The sequence below is a fragment of the Parasteatoda tepidariorum genome, chromosome 3 (genome assembly GCF_982258835.1).
Source record: "Parasteatoda tepidariorum strain Cologne lab strain chromosome 3, Ptep-v5.0, whole genome shotgun sequence".
In the NCBI taxonomy this organism is placed as follows: domain Eukaryota; kingdom Metazoa; phylum Arthropoda; class Arachnida; order Araneae; family Theridiidae; genus Parasteatoda; species Parasteatoda tepidariorum.
In genome coordinates, this window is record NC_141757.1 from 18,349,029 (window position 1) to 18,368,393 (window position 19,365).

At 30.8% G+C, this 19,365-nt stretch overlaps 1 protein-coding gene and 1 long non-coding RNA gene across 3 annotated transcripts in view; one reads left to right on the forward strand and one right to left on the reverse strand.

Moving 5' to 3' along the window:
- The first annotated feature begins 690 nt into the window (after positions 1 to 690).
- LOC107455261 (succinyl-CoA:glutarate CoA-transferase) overlaps positions 691 to 19,365 on the forward strand; it is a 47,359-nt gene continuing 28,684 nt past the window's right edge. The window contains exon 1 of the mRNA XM_043045668.2: positions 691 to 838. Coding sequence (XP_042901602.2) covers positions 766 to 838 — 73 coding nt within the window. The 5' untranslated portion in view covers positions 691 to 765. The remainder of the gene's footprint in view (positions 839 to 19,365) is intronic.
- Positions 2,131 to 10,596, reverse strand: LOC107455262 (uncharacterized). 2 transcript variants are annotated; one of them, XR_001585550.5, is made up of 2 exons: positions 10,460 to 10,596; positions 2,131 to 3,034 (listed from the first exon to the last, which is right to left on the reverse strand). It is a non-coding gene; the product is annotated as an uncharacterized LOC107455262 (long non-coding RNA). The 2 variants fall into 2 exon arrangements; XR_015432436.1 differs by lacking the exon at positions 10,460 to 10,596 and adding an exon at positions 8,765 to 8,964.

Genomic DNA, 19,365 nt, shown 5'->3' on the forward strand with positions numbered 1-19,365 from the left:
TTTTGATAGAGAATCTAAGAAAATCAAAAGTGATATTTTGAATTGAAGTAGTTCCCTAGAATGTGAACATTTTTACGAAAATTGAAGGATTTATTTTGAATAAATATAACTTTCTTTTTTTTGTTTTGTTTTATTCTTACATTTTAGAGCTTACTTTAGAAATACATATAGTTTAATTTAATATCTCCTATTACTATAACCCTTTTGAGGAATTCAAATAACAAATAGAATCCACTAGCTAATTCGGAAAACAAGTGGAACAATAACTGGAATCCACTTATCTTGATTTTCCTTCGATTTATTAGTAATCTGGATAAGCTTATTTTTTATTTTATAACCGCCGTTGAACAGCCGACCCAATTTTTTTGGCTTACGACTTCCAATGTTCAATATAAAATAAAATAAAATTTCATATTTCTAATAGATCTATGAATATGTGTGTTATTTTACTTAAAAAAATTGCTATACCCTTTAAAACTGACTAAAAAGGAGCCCAATTTCGTATCTTTTATTATTCTTTAAATTAATTAGTAAGCCTAAATTCTTAGAAAATGTATTTTTGATTAAAATAATCATGCCACTTCGCAATTATTCAGACCATTCAAGTCGAATAGCACAAAATCATTTCAAAATATGATGATAATCTACTAAGAAGAATTGTGGATTTCTTTTTTCACCTGTTATTTAAGCTGCTTTCTTCGCCAGTGAGATAAAATTTTTGATACTTACTCCCTTTTCTTCCGTTTTCAAGAACAACGAATCGAAATGTTTTCCTGTGCTGCTAAGACGTTTTTTCAAGTGGTTCAAATTAATAAAAATTTTTCAAGATTTTTAACAGGTAAGTTCCGTTTGAAAATTCATTAATTTAAATTTGATGGAAGAATAAGTTTATACTTTGGGTTATTAACCCATTCTCTGCCAAACGGAAAATAAATGCACATTTTTTTTAGTGTTTTGAAAAGTAACTAACTTTAAAAAGTAACTTAATTAAAATTGATTGAGATTTCTTACAAGTATGTTTAGTTTACAAATTCGTATTTTCATTTTTGTTAAGAAAATTACTTTTTTTTAGTTTATGCACTGGCACTTATCGATTCTCTTGCCAAAATGGTGAAAATTCAGTTTTTTAGTGTTCTGAGAAAGAGTCTTTTTCAAATAATTGGCTATTCATTTGAACTATACTAAGTGGATAGTTATCACTTTTAGCTACTACTTAAGTTAGGTAGAAGAGGTATGCTAGTTACTTTTACTGAAATAATTGAGTTTCTGGTCTTAAAGATTTAAAAAAATTGGAAATGGAAACTACGGTAAAATATGCCAAAAATTCATGCATTCTAACTTTTAAAAGTCGTCATGAAATATTTCTGTAGTAAAATATCTAGCGGGTAAAAGTCAAGAATAAACTTGCGTAAGTTTGCATCTTCCGTGGTCAAACTAAGTAAGTGGTCATCTTAAAAAAGAACATGAATCACCATTCTTATATCCTAGCTAAAACTTAGTGGCGCGACAGCCCATAGATCCTCTTAGGAAAATTTGCTATAGACCCGCCTATGGTAACCTATGACAACCGTAGAAGTTTATATGGCAAGATACCTTGCCTATGGTAACCATAGATATTCATATGACAAGATAACCTACACCTATTGTTATCATAGAAATTTGTATGGAATTCATGTGGCAAGACACCATACGTCTATGGTAACTATAGAAAAATTGTATGGTATTATATGGCGGGATACCATAGTCTTATGGTATGATTAAAGGGAAGAGCGCTTTAGGCATATGGCAAATAAATGGAAACACACTATATGCATGTGTCATACATATGGGAGAGTGGACATGGATCAGGAGGGAAGCAGGCATGTATTAATGCAACTCCGATAATCCGGCACAATTCTGCGCAGCCAAGGGCTCCCTCTGAGACTATTATACTTTTATATATTTGTTGTAATTATTTATATGCAGTGTTGTCAAACTCACTTATGATTATTATTATAACTCAAAAAATTTAATGAAATTACATGAGATTCACCATCACTATAAATATAAAATCTTCTGGGGATACAGGAAGTGTTGGCTGTAATAGACATAAGACTATAAATACTAAAATCACGAGAGGCAACTGCTGCATGCTCAACATTTAAAACTTTTATTGACTTATTACAGAACAAGGCTGAAAGACTATATACATCAAGACGGAAAAGAGTAAAAATTGGCACAAAAGACATTTTTTTCTAGAAAAACAAATAACTGTAACTACCAAGATATTTTAAAAATTATAGCATATGTGAGAAATTGCTTCTTTCTGTTCATTAGTTTAAAAAAAAATATTTACTGAAGTGTTCTTTTTTTACAGAATCGCCCCTCCTTTCCTGAGGGAGGGGGGGGGCGATTCCGTAAAAAAAAAAAAGCAACTGTCGCAGCGACGAGTCGACCCGGTTCTTCCCGTATACCCACGATCGGGGTTAAAATTCACTTACTGAAATGGTTTTACTGCCAGATTTTCTTCTTTTCCCTTTTGCTTTCATTCCTAATTACAGACGATTTATCAACCAAGTTCTGAAAGCATGAACTTCAGCAAGAGGGCAGCACAGAGATCTAAACCTGTGGTAACCACATGTTGGGTAGCTTATCCTGCTAATCTGGTCTATCATAGGACAATTGTAAAGTTCAAAATTGATACACGGAGCTGTCAGAGGTGCCACAATAGCTTTTTCAACACCTCCTCCCCTGTAAGCAATCACATTTTTGGTGGGAGTTCTGCAAGATTCATAAATAAAAAATAACTTGTTACGCAGTAACTGCCCCAACATGGAGGGTTCTGCCATTATCTGTTCAAAAGACAAGTCCCCAATATCCATTGTACTGTGATTACAATTTTCCCCGTATTGTAAGGACCGTTGGTTGCTCTTCCGTATGAATTGAATGCTTCCGGACTTGCCGTTGTTCATGTTAATCCATCCCAGCTCACACACCAGTTTGCTTCCGCGGAAGTATTCTAAGTCAAAGATGCAGCAAATTTTATCCATAATTCCTGAAATGAAACAAGGTAACTTAGAAAATTACTGATTACTAAATGATACACCAAATAAATTTTTATAACCGTCTTTGAACAGCCGACCCAATTTTGGATTTACGACTACCAATGTCCAACTCCGTAGTCTTGTAATTTCAAACCCAATCCAGAAGACAAGGGAACTCCTGGATTACGTATTAGGAGAAAAATGCCTTTATGAAGAATTTTCTATAGAACTAACCCACATTTGCTTTACATGGAAGGGAAAAACCACGAAAACATCCTGCGGATAGACTGACGGCAAGGGGACTCCAACCCATGATCTACCACTGAGGATATTTTGCACTGTGGTAGGTGCGAGCTGGGTGTGGAATTCGGTTCAATCAGCTATCGCCGGGATTTGAACCCGGTTCACCTCATTGGGAGGCGAATGCTCTATCCCCTGAGATACCACGGCTCACACCAACTAAATTGAAAAATATCAACTGTGGTTAAACTTAGGTAATTTTATGGCAACCTAATTTTTAAAAAATTTTTTTTTTACTTTCAACTTTAGCCAACAAGAGCGAGCTTATATAAAATATCGATAGATAAATAGCTTTTCCCGCCCGGTGGCTGAGTGGTAGCATTTCGCGCTACCGTGCCACAAGGTCCTGGGCTCGATCTTTGGGCCAGGCAAGGTTGACTCAGCCTTTCATCCCTTCAGTGGGTCGATAAATGAGTACCAAGCATGCTTGGGAACTAAACACTGGGGGTTTCGCGTTCGGCTGACCACCTAACCGGAACATCTGCTCCTGTACCCCAGAGCCTATAAGGTCAAGAAAACTGAAATGGGCACATTAGGTCTTGGCCCTCTATAGGCTGTCGCGCCTCTGAGTTTAGTTTAGTTAAACAGCTTTTCCTACTTCTGATTTCAGCAAAGGATGTATGGTCATGGTTCAAAGGAGAAAGTGCTAAAAATAATTGCTGAAAAGAAGCAGTTAAAAGTGAATTAACTTTCAAAGAAATTTAAATTTCGTGAAAAAAGGAACTCGTGTCAATTTTACAAATAAAAATTCTTTCAGCAAAGGTCAAACATCAACTCTGTAGTTACCATTTAGTTGACTACTGAGCGATCTGCGTTTTATTTTTTACTTTAACAGTTAATTATTCTGTAATTAATTGGTGAAAGTCAGAATTTTTTTATTCCATCGTACTCTCTGTACAGTTTTCTGCAAGCCTTTTCATATAGTTTTTTTTTTTTTGCAGAATAGCAAAACAAAATGTTAAGTAGAACATCCAACACAGCGGCTTAGATTATTAGATTAGATTACAGCGGGTTAGATTTGGAAGGGTGAAATTTAACTGAATTGGCATTTCTAACCAATAAGAAGAAATATATTTTTAGTTTAGATCAAATCAACTTGCTCATATTTGAAAAAACAATTTCTTTTTCTAAAATGTATACGTCTTTATTTTTTCATAAGTAATAAGATTTTGCTGACGATCATTAAATAAAAACATTAATTACAGTTAAATATGGACATACTATAGTTTCGGTTCTACAACAAGAACCTCCTTTAGTGTCTAAACATCAAAAAAAAAATTTTTGTGTATAGAAACTAAAGTATGTTCATTTCTGCAATTTCTTTTGTGCATTTTTTAAATCAATAAAGCACAGTTAGTTTTTTTTAATTAACATAGCACAAAGCCCTATTCTTTTCATACAGTTATGTTGCAGTCGACGCTCGATATCAGGCCCCTCTGAGGAGGGGAAAACTTTTAATTTATTTTGTAGGACAAAAAAAAATAATGGTTTAAATAATATCTTTAAAACTTGCTGTAATCAAATGACTAAATTTCGGTCGCTTTATTGAAATGAACGGTTCAGTGTGAACGTTCTAACGGACATAAAAAATATAGACTATAAGGCTCTTTATGCATTGGTTGTTATACTGGAAGGGTCATTGTAATGGAACTCGAACTAAACGATTTATTCCCCTCCATAACGCGTTCATTCATAAAAACAAAATGATGTTCCAATCGAAACAATTTATTTTCTTATCGTCTCATGCATTTTCATAATGCATAATGATACAATCCTTAATAAATAAAGATGGTCCACATACATTTGGCTGAATCAGCATAAAATTAATAACGAGTTACAACCGTCCTTACTTATAAATTATTTATTTTCCTATTTTTTGAAAAAAGTAAACTTGAGACTAAGAGAAACTTGAAACGAACTTGAGACTAAAAACCACAATGATCACAAATAAATATTTATAAGAGTCATAAAAAAACCGGCTGACATAAGCATTAATTAAAAAGTTGCATATCAAGATCAAATGAAAAAAGAAAAAGCAGACGATAATTTTGGAACTTCTTGGAGTTGATTGTTTTTCAGACTGATGTTTATCTTCTTAATTTCATATACATAAAATTTTGATGTTATTAGATTATAGTAATTTAAAGTATTTTTATATTCTTTTTATGTATAACTTATTTACGATAACTGCTTCAGCGGTGACTTTGATATAAATATGAATACTGAAGAAAGAAAAGAATTTTCTGACGTATTAAGAAAGGGATATTGGCTGGAATAGAAAACCAATCCAGCTCAATGGACGACCTGAGGGCAAACATCAATTGATGCAGTTTTTATAACCCACGACTTGAAATGCTGTGAAAGTCTATACAGAATTAAACTCGGTGGCGCGACTGCCCAAGGAGGGCCAAGGCCTACTGAGCACATTCCAGTTTTGTTGACTTTGGACTCTAGGTTGCAGGAGCAGATGTTCCGATTAGGCGGTCAGTCAAACCCGGAACTCCAGTGTTTAGTCCCCACGTACTAATTTTATCAAGTGTTACGACACAGCCATTGGCCGTCACCACGAAAGGATGGAAGAAAAAAAAAAAAAATCTGCGCAATAGGTGAGCAGTGATCACAATAATGCAATCACAATTTTCTCCCTTTTATAATTATCGTCATTATTAGTAATATTTTTTGTTATAAAATTTAGTTTTTAATTTTTATTATTAATTTAAGTTAAGAAATTAAAACTTTCTCATTTGTCACTTTTTAATACGTCTTATCATATGCATAAATAATGCTTTATGATATAAAAAAGATGACATTACATTATTATGCAACAATATATGAAGATACTGTAGTCACTATTCTGCTATTGATAATTTAGTTTCTTTTATTCAGGGCTGATTGTGCTCCGGAAAAAATCCGGATTTCCGGAATTTTCGCTAACAGTGATCCGGAAGTTTCCGGAGAGCGAAGGTCCAGATGTTTCAAAAAATCATTGATCACAGAAGTTTCCGGAAATCAAATTTTCAAAGGTGGAACTTAAAAACACAGTTTATTTTTTTGTTTGTAAAGGAGAGCCAGAGTGATACTTTATAAGCTTATATTCATGATTAATATTTATTTTTTATCAGTAAATAGTTGTTATAATCATAAACTCAAGAAAGAAAGACATATTTATTAATTTTAATTACTTCTCCAGGTCATCATAGGTACGTGTAAAATTTTAAATATATTTTAAGTAAACTAAGAAATATTGAGAAAAAGGAAAAAAATAAACCTTGTTTAAATTTTTTTCAATTTAAACTGTCTTTTTTTTTTTTTTTTTTTTGAACTCAAGAAATTTTCCGGAATTTTGACTTGGGCTCACAATCACCCCTGTTTTATTGAGTTATATTTATTTTTATAATAAATATAACTCAATACATACTCATACAATATAAATTCAATACATAGAGAAACTTGACAATATCGCGGATATCTCTTGAAAATAGTTAAAACCGAGAGCAAAGTATTAAGTCTACCGGCAAATTTTGTCCGCGAAAGAACACGCTTTTTTATGCAAATATAGCTGAGTGAGTGGCGGTGGCTCAGGGGATAGAGCGTTCGCCTTTCATTGAGGTGAACCGGGCTCGAATCCCAGGGATAGCTGGTCAATACGAATTCCCAACTTGTTCCGACTACAGAGCTGACGAAAAATATCCTCTGATCATAAGATACGGATCATGGGTTAGAGACCCCTTGCCGTCAGGATAACCGTGAGAGGTTTTTCTCTCCATGTAATGCAAATGCGGGTTAGTTCCATCAAAAAGTCCCCCACGAAGGCAAATATCTCTCAATGTTGGAACCTGGAGTTTCCTTGTCTTTTGGATGGAGTTCAAAATTACAAGGCTACGGATTTGAACATTGTAAGCCATAAACTCAAAAAATTTGGTCAGCTGTTCAACAACGGTTATAAAAAGTACGCAAGAGTGTCTTTATCTAATTTTATTTATTTATATTTTATAAAAAAAAAGTGAGGCATTTACTCTTTAAGTGTATGTATCAGATAAAGTTGCACAGATTAGTTTATCGGATACTTCTGTTACAAGTTAAAATATGTATCCTCATGGCGTTTTGGCCCAGTGTTTCTTCATCATTAGGTTAAAGGATAAATATTATTCCACTTAGTTTTTTAAAAGAACCTTTCGCACTACAGAAAATGAAGCATAAGACCAATAGTAACCGACCTACCCCCGAAGGAGTTTGCGGATAAGGGTTTCACCCGTTTGCACGTGACTAAACACTACCAAACTACAGAAAAGTAAAAGTACTAAATTAAAAAGATTAAAACACATAGGAAAAATCCCAAAATCGAAAAAGTAAAAAAAAAAAAAAAAAAAAAAAAAAAAAACAGAATAAAGATTAAAAGCATGAAGCATAAACAGAATTTTCTGGTAGTCATATTTTATAGCCGTCGTTGAACTGCCGACCAAATTTTGGGTTTACGACTACTAATGTTAAACTCCGTAGCCTTGTAAATTTGTACCCAATCCAGAAGATAAGGGAACTCCTGGGCCAGTTATTCAGAGGAAGTTGCCTTCGTGGAGGACTTTTTTGATGAAACTAAACCGCATTTGCGTTATATAGAGAGGAAAGCCCCAAAACCTCCCACGGTTAGCCTTACGGCAAGGGGACTTTAACCTATGATCTGTATACCACTGAGGATATTTCACGTCAGCACTGTGGTTAGTGCGAGCCGGGAGCGGAATTCATATCGACCGAACCCGGTTCACCTCACTGGAAGGCGAACGCTCTATCCCCTGAGCCACCAAGACTCAATAAAAAATATTGAAGGGGTGGTTACAGATGTTTTAAATGTTCAAGGCTATCTTCTTATTGTTACCACTTAAGGCTTGTGGGAACCATACCACTGCATTTTGAATATAATAAACTTTACTTATAATGACTATGCCCACTACCACATAGATATGGGATAAGGGCTATTTAGGCCTCAGATGCCCAGTTCTACAACAACGATATGAACTACTACGTAGATATAATTTCAGCAAATAAACTTCTGATAATTATGCTTAAGAACAGGGATGTACCTGGAAACTAAAAATGTAAGGTTTTATGTAATTAGTTATTCAACGTAACTACCACCAAGGCATACATTGTAAATAAATAATATTTAAAACGAAAAATATTCATTGCAATCAATGGTAAACTGCCTTTTTAGAAATGTGATTTTAATTTAATTTTAAATCTCATTTTAATAGATTTTCACTTTTTACATTTTTAGTCGCTTGTGGCATCTCCGTATGAAATATTAAAGTGCTGACAAAATTAAACATTTGTTTGTAAGCTAAATTTTAAGTTTCTTTAATTATCATTTCGCTTTCACTTTAAATATTGAGTAGGCATTTACGTGCGATGTTCTGTTACGAAAAAAAAAAAAAAATTCAGCTTACCGTAATTGTTGTTTTCATAGCTCATTATTTACCACTCATAAGATTTCTCAAGTTTACTTTTCTATCATAAAGTATTTCAAATCTAAATAATCATGCCTGAACAGTTAGTTCCTTTTACGAATAACTAAGCTTTGATTAGGCATTTATCTAAAACAAACGGTTATTTAATGAACATATTGGTGAAAACGCACAAAATCTCACGTTTCATAGCCGGTTAAGAATGATTTAACTGTCTTTTTGAAACCGGTTACATGACGTCATGTATGACGATTTTGCATTTCACTAACCCTATCTATTTGAAGAAAGAAACAAAACTTTTTTTTTTTCATTGCAGTGCAGTGACCTATATTCTGATGAAAGTAAACAACGTGCAATACAAACCACATTGAAATTGAATTTTTACAAGCAATAATTTCTCGAATTGCTTGCCTAGAGAATAATTATACAATTATTGCTATTTTTAAGATTTGCTCTCATGAGTAATTATACGATTATTGCTATTTTTAAGAGACATCACTTTTTCGTGTTTTTAAACATTGGGGGGGGGGGAATGCCGTGTTCTTCAACTTAATATAGCAAAACCAAATTCATATAGAAATTTTGAAAAATTATGAAACGGAGACAGTTTTCAAATATTAATAATTTTGAGATATACTTTAAAATACTTTGGATTTAGTTAAGTTTAATTAAATATTGTAACCCTACCAAGTACTGTACGAATTGAGTCTTAACCACAGCTGTTAATAAATAGTAGTAGTTAAAGGTAGTTTACTACTTCTAAAATAAATAATAATCAACAGTACTTACTACGTCAATTTATTTGATAGAAAAATTAACAGTCTGAGTCTTGACGCTTCAACACAGTTGTGATTTTTCTGAATTTTATGCAAGATTTTATTTTTATTTTTCAAGTGGTAGTAATTTTTTTTATATCCTTGAATTTTAGATTTAATTATATGATTTTGAACAACATAACTTATAGACTAATTAAACCCCCCTGCATGCATAAGTGTAACAATAAATAAACAAATAAGAACATTCGATAGAGCAGTGGAGGGTATTCAGGCCTGTCTGAATATTTTTAAACTATACAGCACAAATTTTTTTTTTAATATCTTAAGAAAATGGCAATTTGAGACTTACTTCCTGAAAACTCTGATAAAAAATTTTATCAGTTAGTAATTTATTAAGTTTTCCGGCTGAAAATGCTCTTGATGTAATTGGAGTTTAATTTTTTGGACAAAAAATTTCATTGTGTTTGCATAACTTCAGTGGGTAATCGGTTTGAAGACTTCAAAACTTAGAAAACCAGTTGTTTTTTTATTCATCATTACAAAACGATGAAAAAAAATTGAATTCGATTTCACTTTATTTAATAAAGAGATAAAACTGTTTCTTAGCAACTTTTCCTAACTAATCATTTTAGGAATGGAGGGAAAAAAACTGTCCACTTATTTTTGAAATAATAAAACTACTAATATTATAATTATTTTGATATCTTAACACGGTTTTAAATCAACCACTTTAAATTTTGAAAAATATAAAGCATTCCAAAACACCATAATTCATATCACTTTTCTAAATAAAAACTTACATTCAAATGTTTATAACCCACAAAGGGTTAATTATTTTACCCTTTAACTTTATAAAAGAGACAAAATCAAATTGGATAGACAACAAAGCTTTTTTACATACCGGCAGATGAGTAGTTTCTTTTTTCTCAAATAATGTAAGGTTTCTTTTGAAAAAATCAGTATCAGATAAGATACGTATGGATGAATCTTACTCTACACATAAACATTCAGTATGTAATGATAAATATAAAATTCTGTAATTCATAGAGATGTCCAATATTTTATGGAACAGGTATTTGGAACCTGTTATTTAATCATACCTGTTATAAAAATAACAGGTTACTTCCAAAGGCCTGTTCCAAAATACTAGGCAAAAATTTTAATTCAATTATCTTGGCAAAAATTTATTTTTCTACTTTTTTTAGAAATGTTAAACTGTTTTTTGGCAATCTTTGCACAGTTTACAATAAGAAAAAAAAATCACGTTTTATTTATTATTACAGGACCGTAGCCAGACATTTTATTTTATTTTATAACCGTCGTTGAACAGCCGACCCAATTTCATGGGTTTACGACTACTTACGTTCCACTCCGTAGCCTTGTAATTTCGAACCAATCCAGAAGACAAGGAAACTCCTGGATCAGTACCCCCAGAGGTTTTGATTTGTTGTGGAAACATGGAGGACTTTGAGACTCGACAGATTTAACGTGCATCAATCACTATTTACTACACGGGGAGTCTTCGGCCGGCGAGGATCGAACCCACGACCTCTTGGATATGTGCCCAGCGCCCTACCGACCAGGCTATCCCGGCCCCCGTAGCTAGACATTGCGAGAGTCTATACAAGTTTTGTATTCCTAGTATTATAATTTTTTTAGAGCTGTTATAAATCTTATAATTTAACGAGTATAGATCGCCATATCTCAAGAAATTTTAAAGCTAGTTGGAAATATTGATCACACAATTATAAAATATATTTATCCAAAGAAAATTGAATGTAAAAATTAATTTTAAATAATTATCTATTATTGTTTGTTATTTATAATAAGAAGGAAGCTAAAGTTTAATCTATGTAAATTTTACATCATTTTAACTGGGCAATTTTAAAATGCAAAATTGGAACATTATTGATTAAGTCGTTCCTGAGTTAAAAAATTTCAAAAAGACACGACTTCATTCGAATTTTGCATTGTGTCATTTAAAATTACGTGGTTTAAAATGATACATGAGTTAATGTGTCTAGGTATTCAAAATTGTGTCAACCATTATTAAACAAATTAGTATAAATTAAGTAATAATTTTAAAAATACATTGTATTTCTTTTAGTTAAACAAATCTTATAGCAATGAATAAAATTTTTTAATTCATTTAAATTTTTTATTTTATTCATTTATTTATTTTTATTATTATTATTATTGCATGGAATACGTAAAAAGTAAAATTAACAAGCCTAAATAGATTTAAAAGGAAAAACAAATAACCCAAATTCAACGAACAAAAGATTGGTTTAGTCAAAGAATTTGACTTATTATAGATAGCTTTTAAAACGTGAAAATCCGATCAATAGAACAAAATTTTTTCAACAGTCTTTTTTTCCCCTCCCTGTAAGTGTAAACATGATATTTCTAAACTAAAAAGCAATTTATAGACTTTAAAAAACTGTTTACTTGTAGCAGCAAAAATTAAAAACTTCTCGCGTGAATAGCATACGTTGTAGTTCACTTACGTCGCACAAGAGCTGCACAATGGGCTATTGGCGACGGTTTGGGAAGCATCCCTGAGGATGATCCGAAGACATGCCATCACAATTTTGATCCTCAGCAGAGGGGATGGCATCCCCGCTTCAGTAGCCCGACGACCTGCACGCGAATTGGAGCACTTTACGGTAAAACAGTTTAACGAGGACCCGTACCGCACACCCTCGGTCCCTACGCAGACTGATCCAAGTGGTCAACCACCCGCACACTGACGGCAGCCAGTGATGCTTAACTTCGGTGATCAGATGGGAACCGTGTAGCAGAATTTAACGATCAGTCCACTGCGGGACGTGAGTAGCATACAATAAGTTTTGTAACGTATATGGTGAATCATGGTGAATCTAATCATGGTGAATCTCAATATCCGTGTTTTCATAGTCTAAAAAATAAAAGAGCTGTAATAGAAGTCATAAAACTTAGTTCCAATAAAACTAGATGTCGTTCTATAAACTTAAATATTAATTCCAATCATAAATTAATAATAGTACTTAAATTTCGGTTCGTTAAAATTATTTTGCGTCCGAAGTAAATCACTAAATGCCTTTTTTTTTTTTTTTTTTAATTTCACTCCTATGGAAACGATTATTCTGCAATTATATTGTTAAAATACGTTTAGGGTGTCTTAAATTTCTTAGCAAAAAAATAGAATTTTCTAAGGTTTAAATTAAAAAAACAAAAAATTAAAATTATTGCTAGTCCACTGCTAGCCCCCCCCCCTTGTGGTTCTATCTTCTATGTCTTAACAACCTATTATTAATAAAACTACCACCTAATATTTTAAATAAGCAATATCGGAGTAACCTGTTATTTTTATCACAGGCTAGTATCTTGGAACAGGGAATATTTTGTCACAGGCTAGTATTGGAACAGGGAATATTTTGGAACAGCTAGTATCTGGAACAGGCGCAAATATTGGAACAGGCGCAAATATTGGAACAGGCGCTAGTATTGGAACAGGCGCTAGTATTGGAACTGGGAATATTTTGGAACAGGGAATATTTTTTCACAGCTAGTATTTGGAACAGGCAATATTTTGTCACAGGCTAGTATTGGAACAGGGAATATTTTGGAACAGCTAGTATTTTGTCACAACCTTTCCTAGTATTTTGCAGTTTAAGCTAATTTGCAGCAATGCTGGGCACGATGACCTGTATTCCATGCTGTTCGGATTTTCGGGCATATGATAAGCAATAAATATTTTTTGTTTTTATTTCAATATAAAAAGGGGTTGTTAAAATTATTAAAACTATATTTAATGCGTTCTAGACATCTTAGTATGTTTAGTATGTTCTATTCAAGCTATATTTAAACACTATGTTTTCTTTATATGCAAGCTATATTATCAAACACTATATATTTTCTCCCTTTCTTTAATCCTTTTGTACTCCGTATACTTTAGTATACGGAGACTTAGACGAAGCATAAAGGGTAGTACAATAGTACAGAGAGAGGATGAAGAGTAGTAGAATAATATGTAAATATTTTTTTTCCGTGTTAATATATCAAATGATATTTTGTGAATGATAAAATAACTATTATTTATTTTATGTACTGAAATCGAAACGTAAATGAAACTAATGAGAGGAAAAAAAGGAGAAATAATTCCTAACCTTTAGCTAAAGGAAGCCTACAGTTAGCGATTAAGGACTCAAAAACTAATTACATAGCTATTATTTTGATTAGGAACCTATTTAAGAAGTTAAGTAATGAAGTTTTAGGTAATTAAATTTATACATTTTATACATTTAATAAAAAATTCAGAATATTTCGTTTGAAATTGTGAATTGTTTACAATAGAGTAACTGTGGCCTGCATTTCCACATTTTTTAATGACTATTTCTGCTGCTTACTGTGTTTACTGCATTAATTACAATCGTCTTTTGGGGGAAGGAGTTTTACTTGGAGAATCCAGACACCTCTTTACGCCGTTGGCCCCCCACCTCCCTAGCTTTCGCTGCGGGTTTCTTTTTCGGCTTTCGTTTTGGAGGTCGAGATCGACCGTGACCTTCGAGGTTGCGAATTGACTCTCTCAATATCTTTAAATGAAGGCGCGTCCTTTACTTCCGTCGTAGTTATTTGTTGCGGTAATTCAATCTATGTTCTACGTGAAGAGTGATTTGTTATTTCGCTGAATTTCGTCCACTCGCATACAAATAGATGTCTCTCTGCATTGCCTTTTGAATTTTTGAAGAAAATAAATAATATATTTTTAAATGAAAATATTCTGCAGGAAAGGAAAAAAATCTGTTACAGTTAATTTGGCGAATTTTTGTCCCTTAATGGTTCGAATTTTACTTGATATAAAAATTATCATAGTATGTGATATTTTTAAATTAATGTGCTAATTGTTTTAAAATGAAAATATTATTTATATAATCCAAGAAAAGTTTAGAATTCTTATAAAAAGGCTTATTTCTTTAAAAATTATGCTAAATTCGTATACTGGTGTTTATTTTGAATAATAAATTTTTTTTTTAGAAATGTTTAAAAAAATATCGGATTATGCTCTTGTTGTATTTAATTTGTTGAATGTTTTAGCTTGTGCAAATTGGTAAAGCTGAATCAATTACATTTTAGTAAACATATATTTTTCTTAGTTTAAAACTATAAATTGATGTTATTTGAGTTATATTTAAAAAGTTGCATTGAACTGGGTTGCAATGTATGCAGTTAGACTACTTTTAGGTATTTAAGTAAATGAAATTATAAATCACTATCAGTAAAATTCATTAAATTTATTATGTCAGAAAATATAAATAATTTTACGAAAGTGGCGTTAGAATGAAGTGATTGGGAAGCAAAGGGATCGCAATAATAATCACAAAACAAATCTTTGGGGAATTGTAGTTAGAGGGTTAAACGAAGGAGAGAATATATTTACATTAAGCGAGTACCTTCAGATCTGGGAAAACGATCTGTTTCGCAAAAAGAAACGATGATGGTTGCGAAGTAATCATGGGGGCTGGTGAGCGGCAGCAAAATTGTTGGAGTTGAAAAAAAGAGTAATTTAAACATAAGTTTGTTTACTAGATATTCGATTCAACAAATGATTTAAAATTAATCAGCTTTATTTATATATTTAAACTTTCAAATTTTGTTACGCAACTAGAACCTCTATATAAATACAAAACTTCCCGGCTTTCTACAGAACGTAATTTGTATCAAATAAACATCTTGTTTAAAGCAAGTTTTTGTATAATCTATTTCGTAAAAAAGTTTTCACAGTAAAAGAATTTAAGCTTATATTTAATTGAATTTTTGTCAACTTTAAATTCTAGAGGACGAATATTACGAAAAAATATAGTTGGAAAGGTCTTGGTTCTCCTGGATCTGCTGGAACTTTTAAAGCATTTGTGATAAATCATACACAGTGTGTCACGGATCGATTTATAATTTTTTTATTAGAATTCTTTGAGAACAAGAAACAGAGCATTTGGCTACATAATGTATAAATGGTATAGAATTTATATTTTGTAGATTAGACTTATAAAGCAAATATGTCTTATATTTCTTTTGTCACGTTTGAGCATTAAAAAGAAAATGTGTACTTTTTTGTGAGTAAATTTTTTGTGAGTCAAACGATGTTTTCTGAAAATTTGATGAAATAAATATAACGAAAACTCAAAACTAATACTTTGAATGATAAAAAAAAGCCCCAGTAAATCTCAGTTTAATTCATAAAAGTAAATATTTTACTGAAGAAAAAAACGATACTGAATTGAAGTATTACAACACACTTTTGAAATATGCTACAACACTTGTCCTTAAGAAATACAGATATTTAGATGTTATTTATGAATTTACAGAAAAATGTCTCAACATTATTTTTTCAAAATCTGTAGCAGATAAAAATAAAGGACTTCATAATCTTCTCTAAAATCGACTGAAGTTTTAAACATTATCAGGCAAACATGTTAAAAGTTTGATTAATTGCTTTTTTTATTATTGAAAAGCACTTAACAATAGAGAATAAAAGAGAAATTAATATATAATTGCTTTCATATTGTTTAAAATCTTACAAATCTAAAAATCTTACAAATAGAAAAAAAAATACTTTTCCTAATAATATTGTCAAATTAGTAGAAAAATATGTATCTGTTACAAAAATACTTGCCATTTTAAACTATCTTTCAAGTATAAAAAAGTTGAAGATTTTTTTCTTAGACCTGTTATTTTGGAACAGGTATTTGGAACAGGTATTATTTCGTATCGTAACGGTTGGAACCTGTTATTTGAAAATACCTGTTATTGCCCATCACTAGTAATTCAATAGAAGGAATCAGGGAATTTTCCCTTTAAGATGACGTAAAGGAAGATAAGGAATTTCCGCTTAAAATATCACCTGCATAAAGAAACCCTGTTTGTTATTTTGTTTACCGTACTTTTAACTGCATTTTTATTTCACTTTTCCTCCGCTTTTTTCTGATTTTTATTATCGCTCTTCATAATTTATGTTAGGTTAATCGTATATTTAGAGATAAAAGTCAGCGCCTCAAAGGAAAAAAAGAAAAAATGCAAAATCATAATTTTTAGTCTGAGAATTTTTAGCCGTATGAGTACCATATATGGCAGTACTTTTACTTTCGTTACTTGTACCGCCGGTACAAGTAAAAAGTACGTACTTTTACTTGTACTTCATTACTTTTTAAATTTAGTGCTTTTACTTGTACTTTCGTTACTTTTTTAGGGAAAAAGTACAAGTATTTGTAACGGAAATTTCGAATGAAATCGTTACGTTTTTCTAAAACTCGGTAAGCTTTCTTAAAAAAAAAAGAAAAAAAAAGAAGATTAAATTAAAAAAGAATGCTTATGTTTTTTTAATTTATAAAATTAATGTGCAATATATATGCATTCACAACTAACTTCGTGTTTAAATACATTATGTTTCAACTTATACTGCACATTCAATTATTTTTTACTACCGTAAACCGGGGCGAGTCTACCCATTTTTTCCAGTTTGTCAACTTTCAAGTGGTCAAACTTTTGTAAATATTAAAGAAAAAAGGCTTTTAATAGGTGTTTCGGAATCGCTATTTATCCCTCTTTAAAGCTGTGAAATCGATTTTAGAAAATATTAACAGTTACGCTGTTACTGTATATTTTTATAGAACTGCTGACAAATCTCTCGTATGGGGCGAGTCTACCCATTCTACTAAAATGAATGCTAACATTGTAAATAATCAAATTTTACTATTAAATTGTTATTTTAGTTACTATATAGGATATTTATGAAGTAAAATTCATAACTTTATTATATATTCCAGTTTTTTATTCATAAAATAACACAAATTGAGTATTTGATCGATTATCACATTTTGATCACAGTTTTGTTTTTATAATCATTAACATTATAAAATAACATTTTTTTGTGATTACTGTTGTTAAAAATAAATTAAAATTAATATAAATTTAAAATTAAATAATTAATAAATAATAATAATTAAAGATTATTAACAAAATCGAAATTCAAACATTGGGAATCATAAGAAATCCTTTTCCCATTCTTTTGGGAGGTAATAATAATTTATAAATAATAATTTATTTAACTTGCATTAAATAAAAAAAAGTTAATTTTGTAATATAAAAATTGAAAAAATAGGTAAAATAAACATATTCTATATTTACATTTATTTTTAACCTATAAATTTTCTTATTAATGATACATTTATCAATGCAGAATTAAAATAATATACTCAAATTCATTTAAAATGACTTAATTTTAATATAAACAAAGTTCTAAATTATATTATTATGCTTTATTAAAACTAAATACGAATGGGTAGACTCGCCCCGCGAATTCTGGCTTTTTGTTTACAACAGCAAAACTTACATTCTTTTTGTTGCTTTTTTCATATAAAATTAATGCAATCTTAGTCTTAGGTAAGTTTATCACTTAACCAAAGTGAAAATAGTAATAATAATAATATACTTACGGAGCACCAACTAAAAGTTTGCTGATTTTCAATACAAATCTCTCAAAAGACGTTTGAACAGGTCTGTTAAAAAGACACCAAATAAATAAAAACGGATCAAACTACTACAGCGCCATCTTCCTTGGAGTCTGAACTAAGTCCTCCGTCGGTAAAATTTTTTTTATTTGCAATTTAAAATAGTGAAAATTAAATAAAACTAAAATGGGTAGACTCGCCCTGGATGGGTAGGCCCTGGATGTTCTGTTTCAACTTATACTGCACATTCAATTATTTTTTACTAGCTCAAAGATCACAAAGCTATCTGAAACCCCGTGTTTGCTTTGTTTATGTTTGTGCTTTTAAAACGCGTTTTCATAGAGTAAAACAATTTTAAATTAATGATAATTTAAATAAATAAAAATAATAAACTGAAAATAGAAATCAATAGATAAAATTTCTTTTTCGTGCAAATCCATAAAAAGTTTGATATTAAAATTATATTTGATTTTAAAATTGTATTATACGATTATATTATAAAATTATAATATAATATTCTTCCGAATTTAAAAATAAATTAATGTCCATAACTTTCAAAATTAAAAATAATTAAATAAATAACAAAAATTTTGCAAAAACATTGAAGAACATAAGAATATTATTCAATAAAATTTCAGGTTTCTTTGAATCTTTGATTTCCTAGAAATGTACTTTTAAATCGTTATTTTTTTGTTTAGTACTTGTACTTGTACTTTTACTCGTTACTTTTTAAAATAAGAACCTTTTACTTTTTACTCGTTACTTTTTTTCAAAATACTTGTACTTTTACTCGTTACTTTTTAAAAGTAACGTTGCCATGTATGATGAGTACTGTTGAGCCTTGTAAAATGTTGGCAAGATTAATCGGAAATCTGCGAATGTCACGTATACGCACCAACACGAAATCAGGGTAAAAAAAAAAGATAGAAACTGGTAGCCAAAATATTTCTTTCGAATTTTGTTTTTGGGCGCGATAATAATAATTTAATCGATTTAATTCGCCACTACTTAATTTGAAATAAAAATGCTGAAGTTACACTCTGAACTAACTCTCATCAAAACCATTTGTGACTCAAACGTCCCGAAGAGGTTAAAGACATTTTTAAAAAAATGTATTCTAGTTAATTAAATTTTTGAAATCTAAATTACTAGGATCGTTATGCACTAAAGAAAAAATGGTTACTAGTATTCGAAGAAAATTATTTTGGTGACATTTTCTACTTTTACAATTTTTATTCTATTCTACTATTTTTTTCTTAAATTAGGAAAGTTGAACATATTTTGTTCTATAAATCTATTTTATGTTTTTATAAGTTTTTTT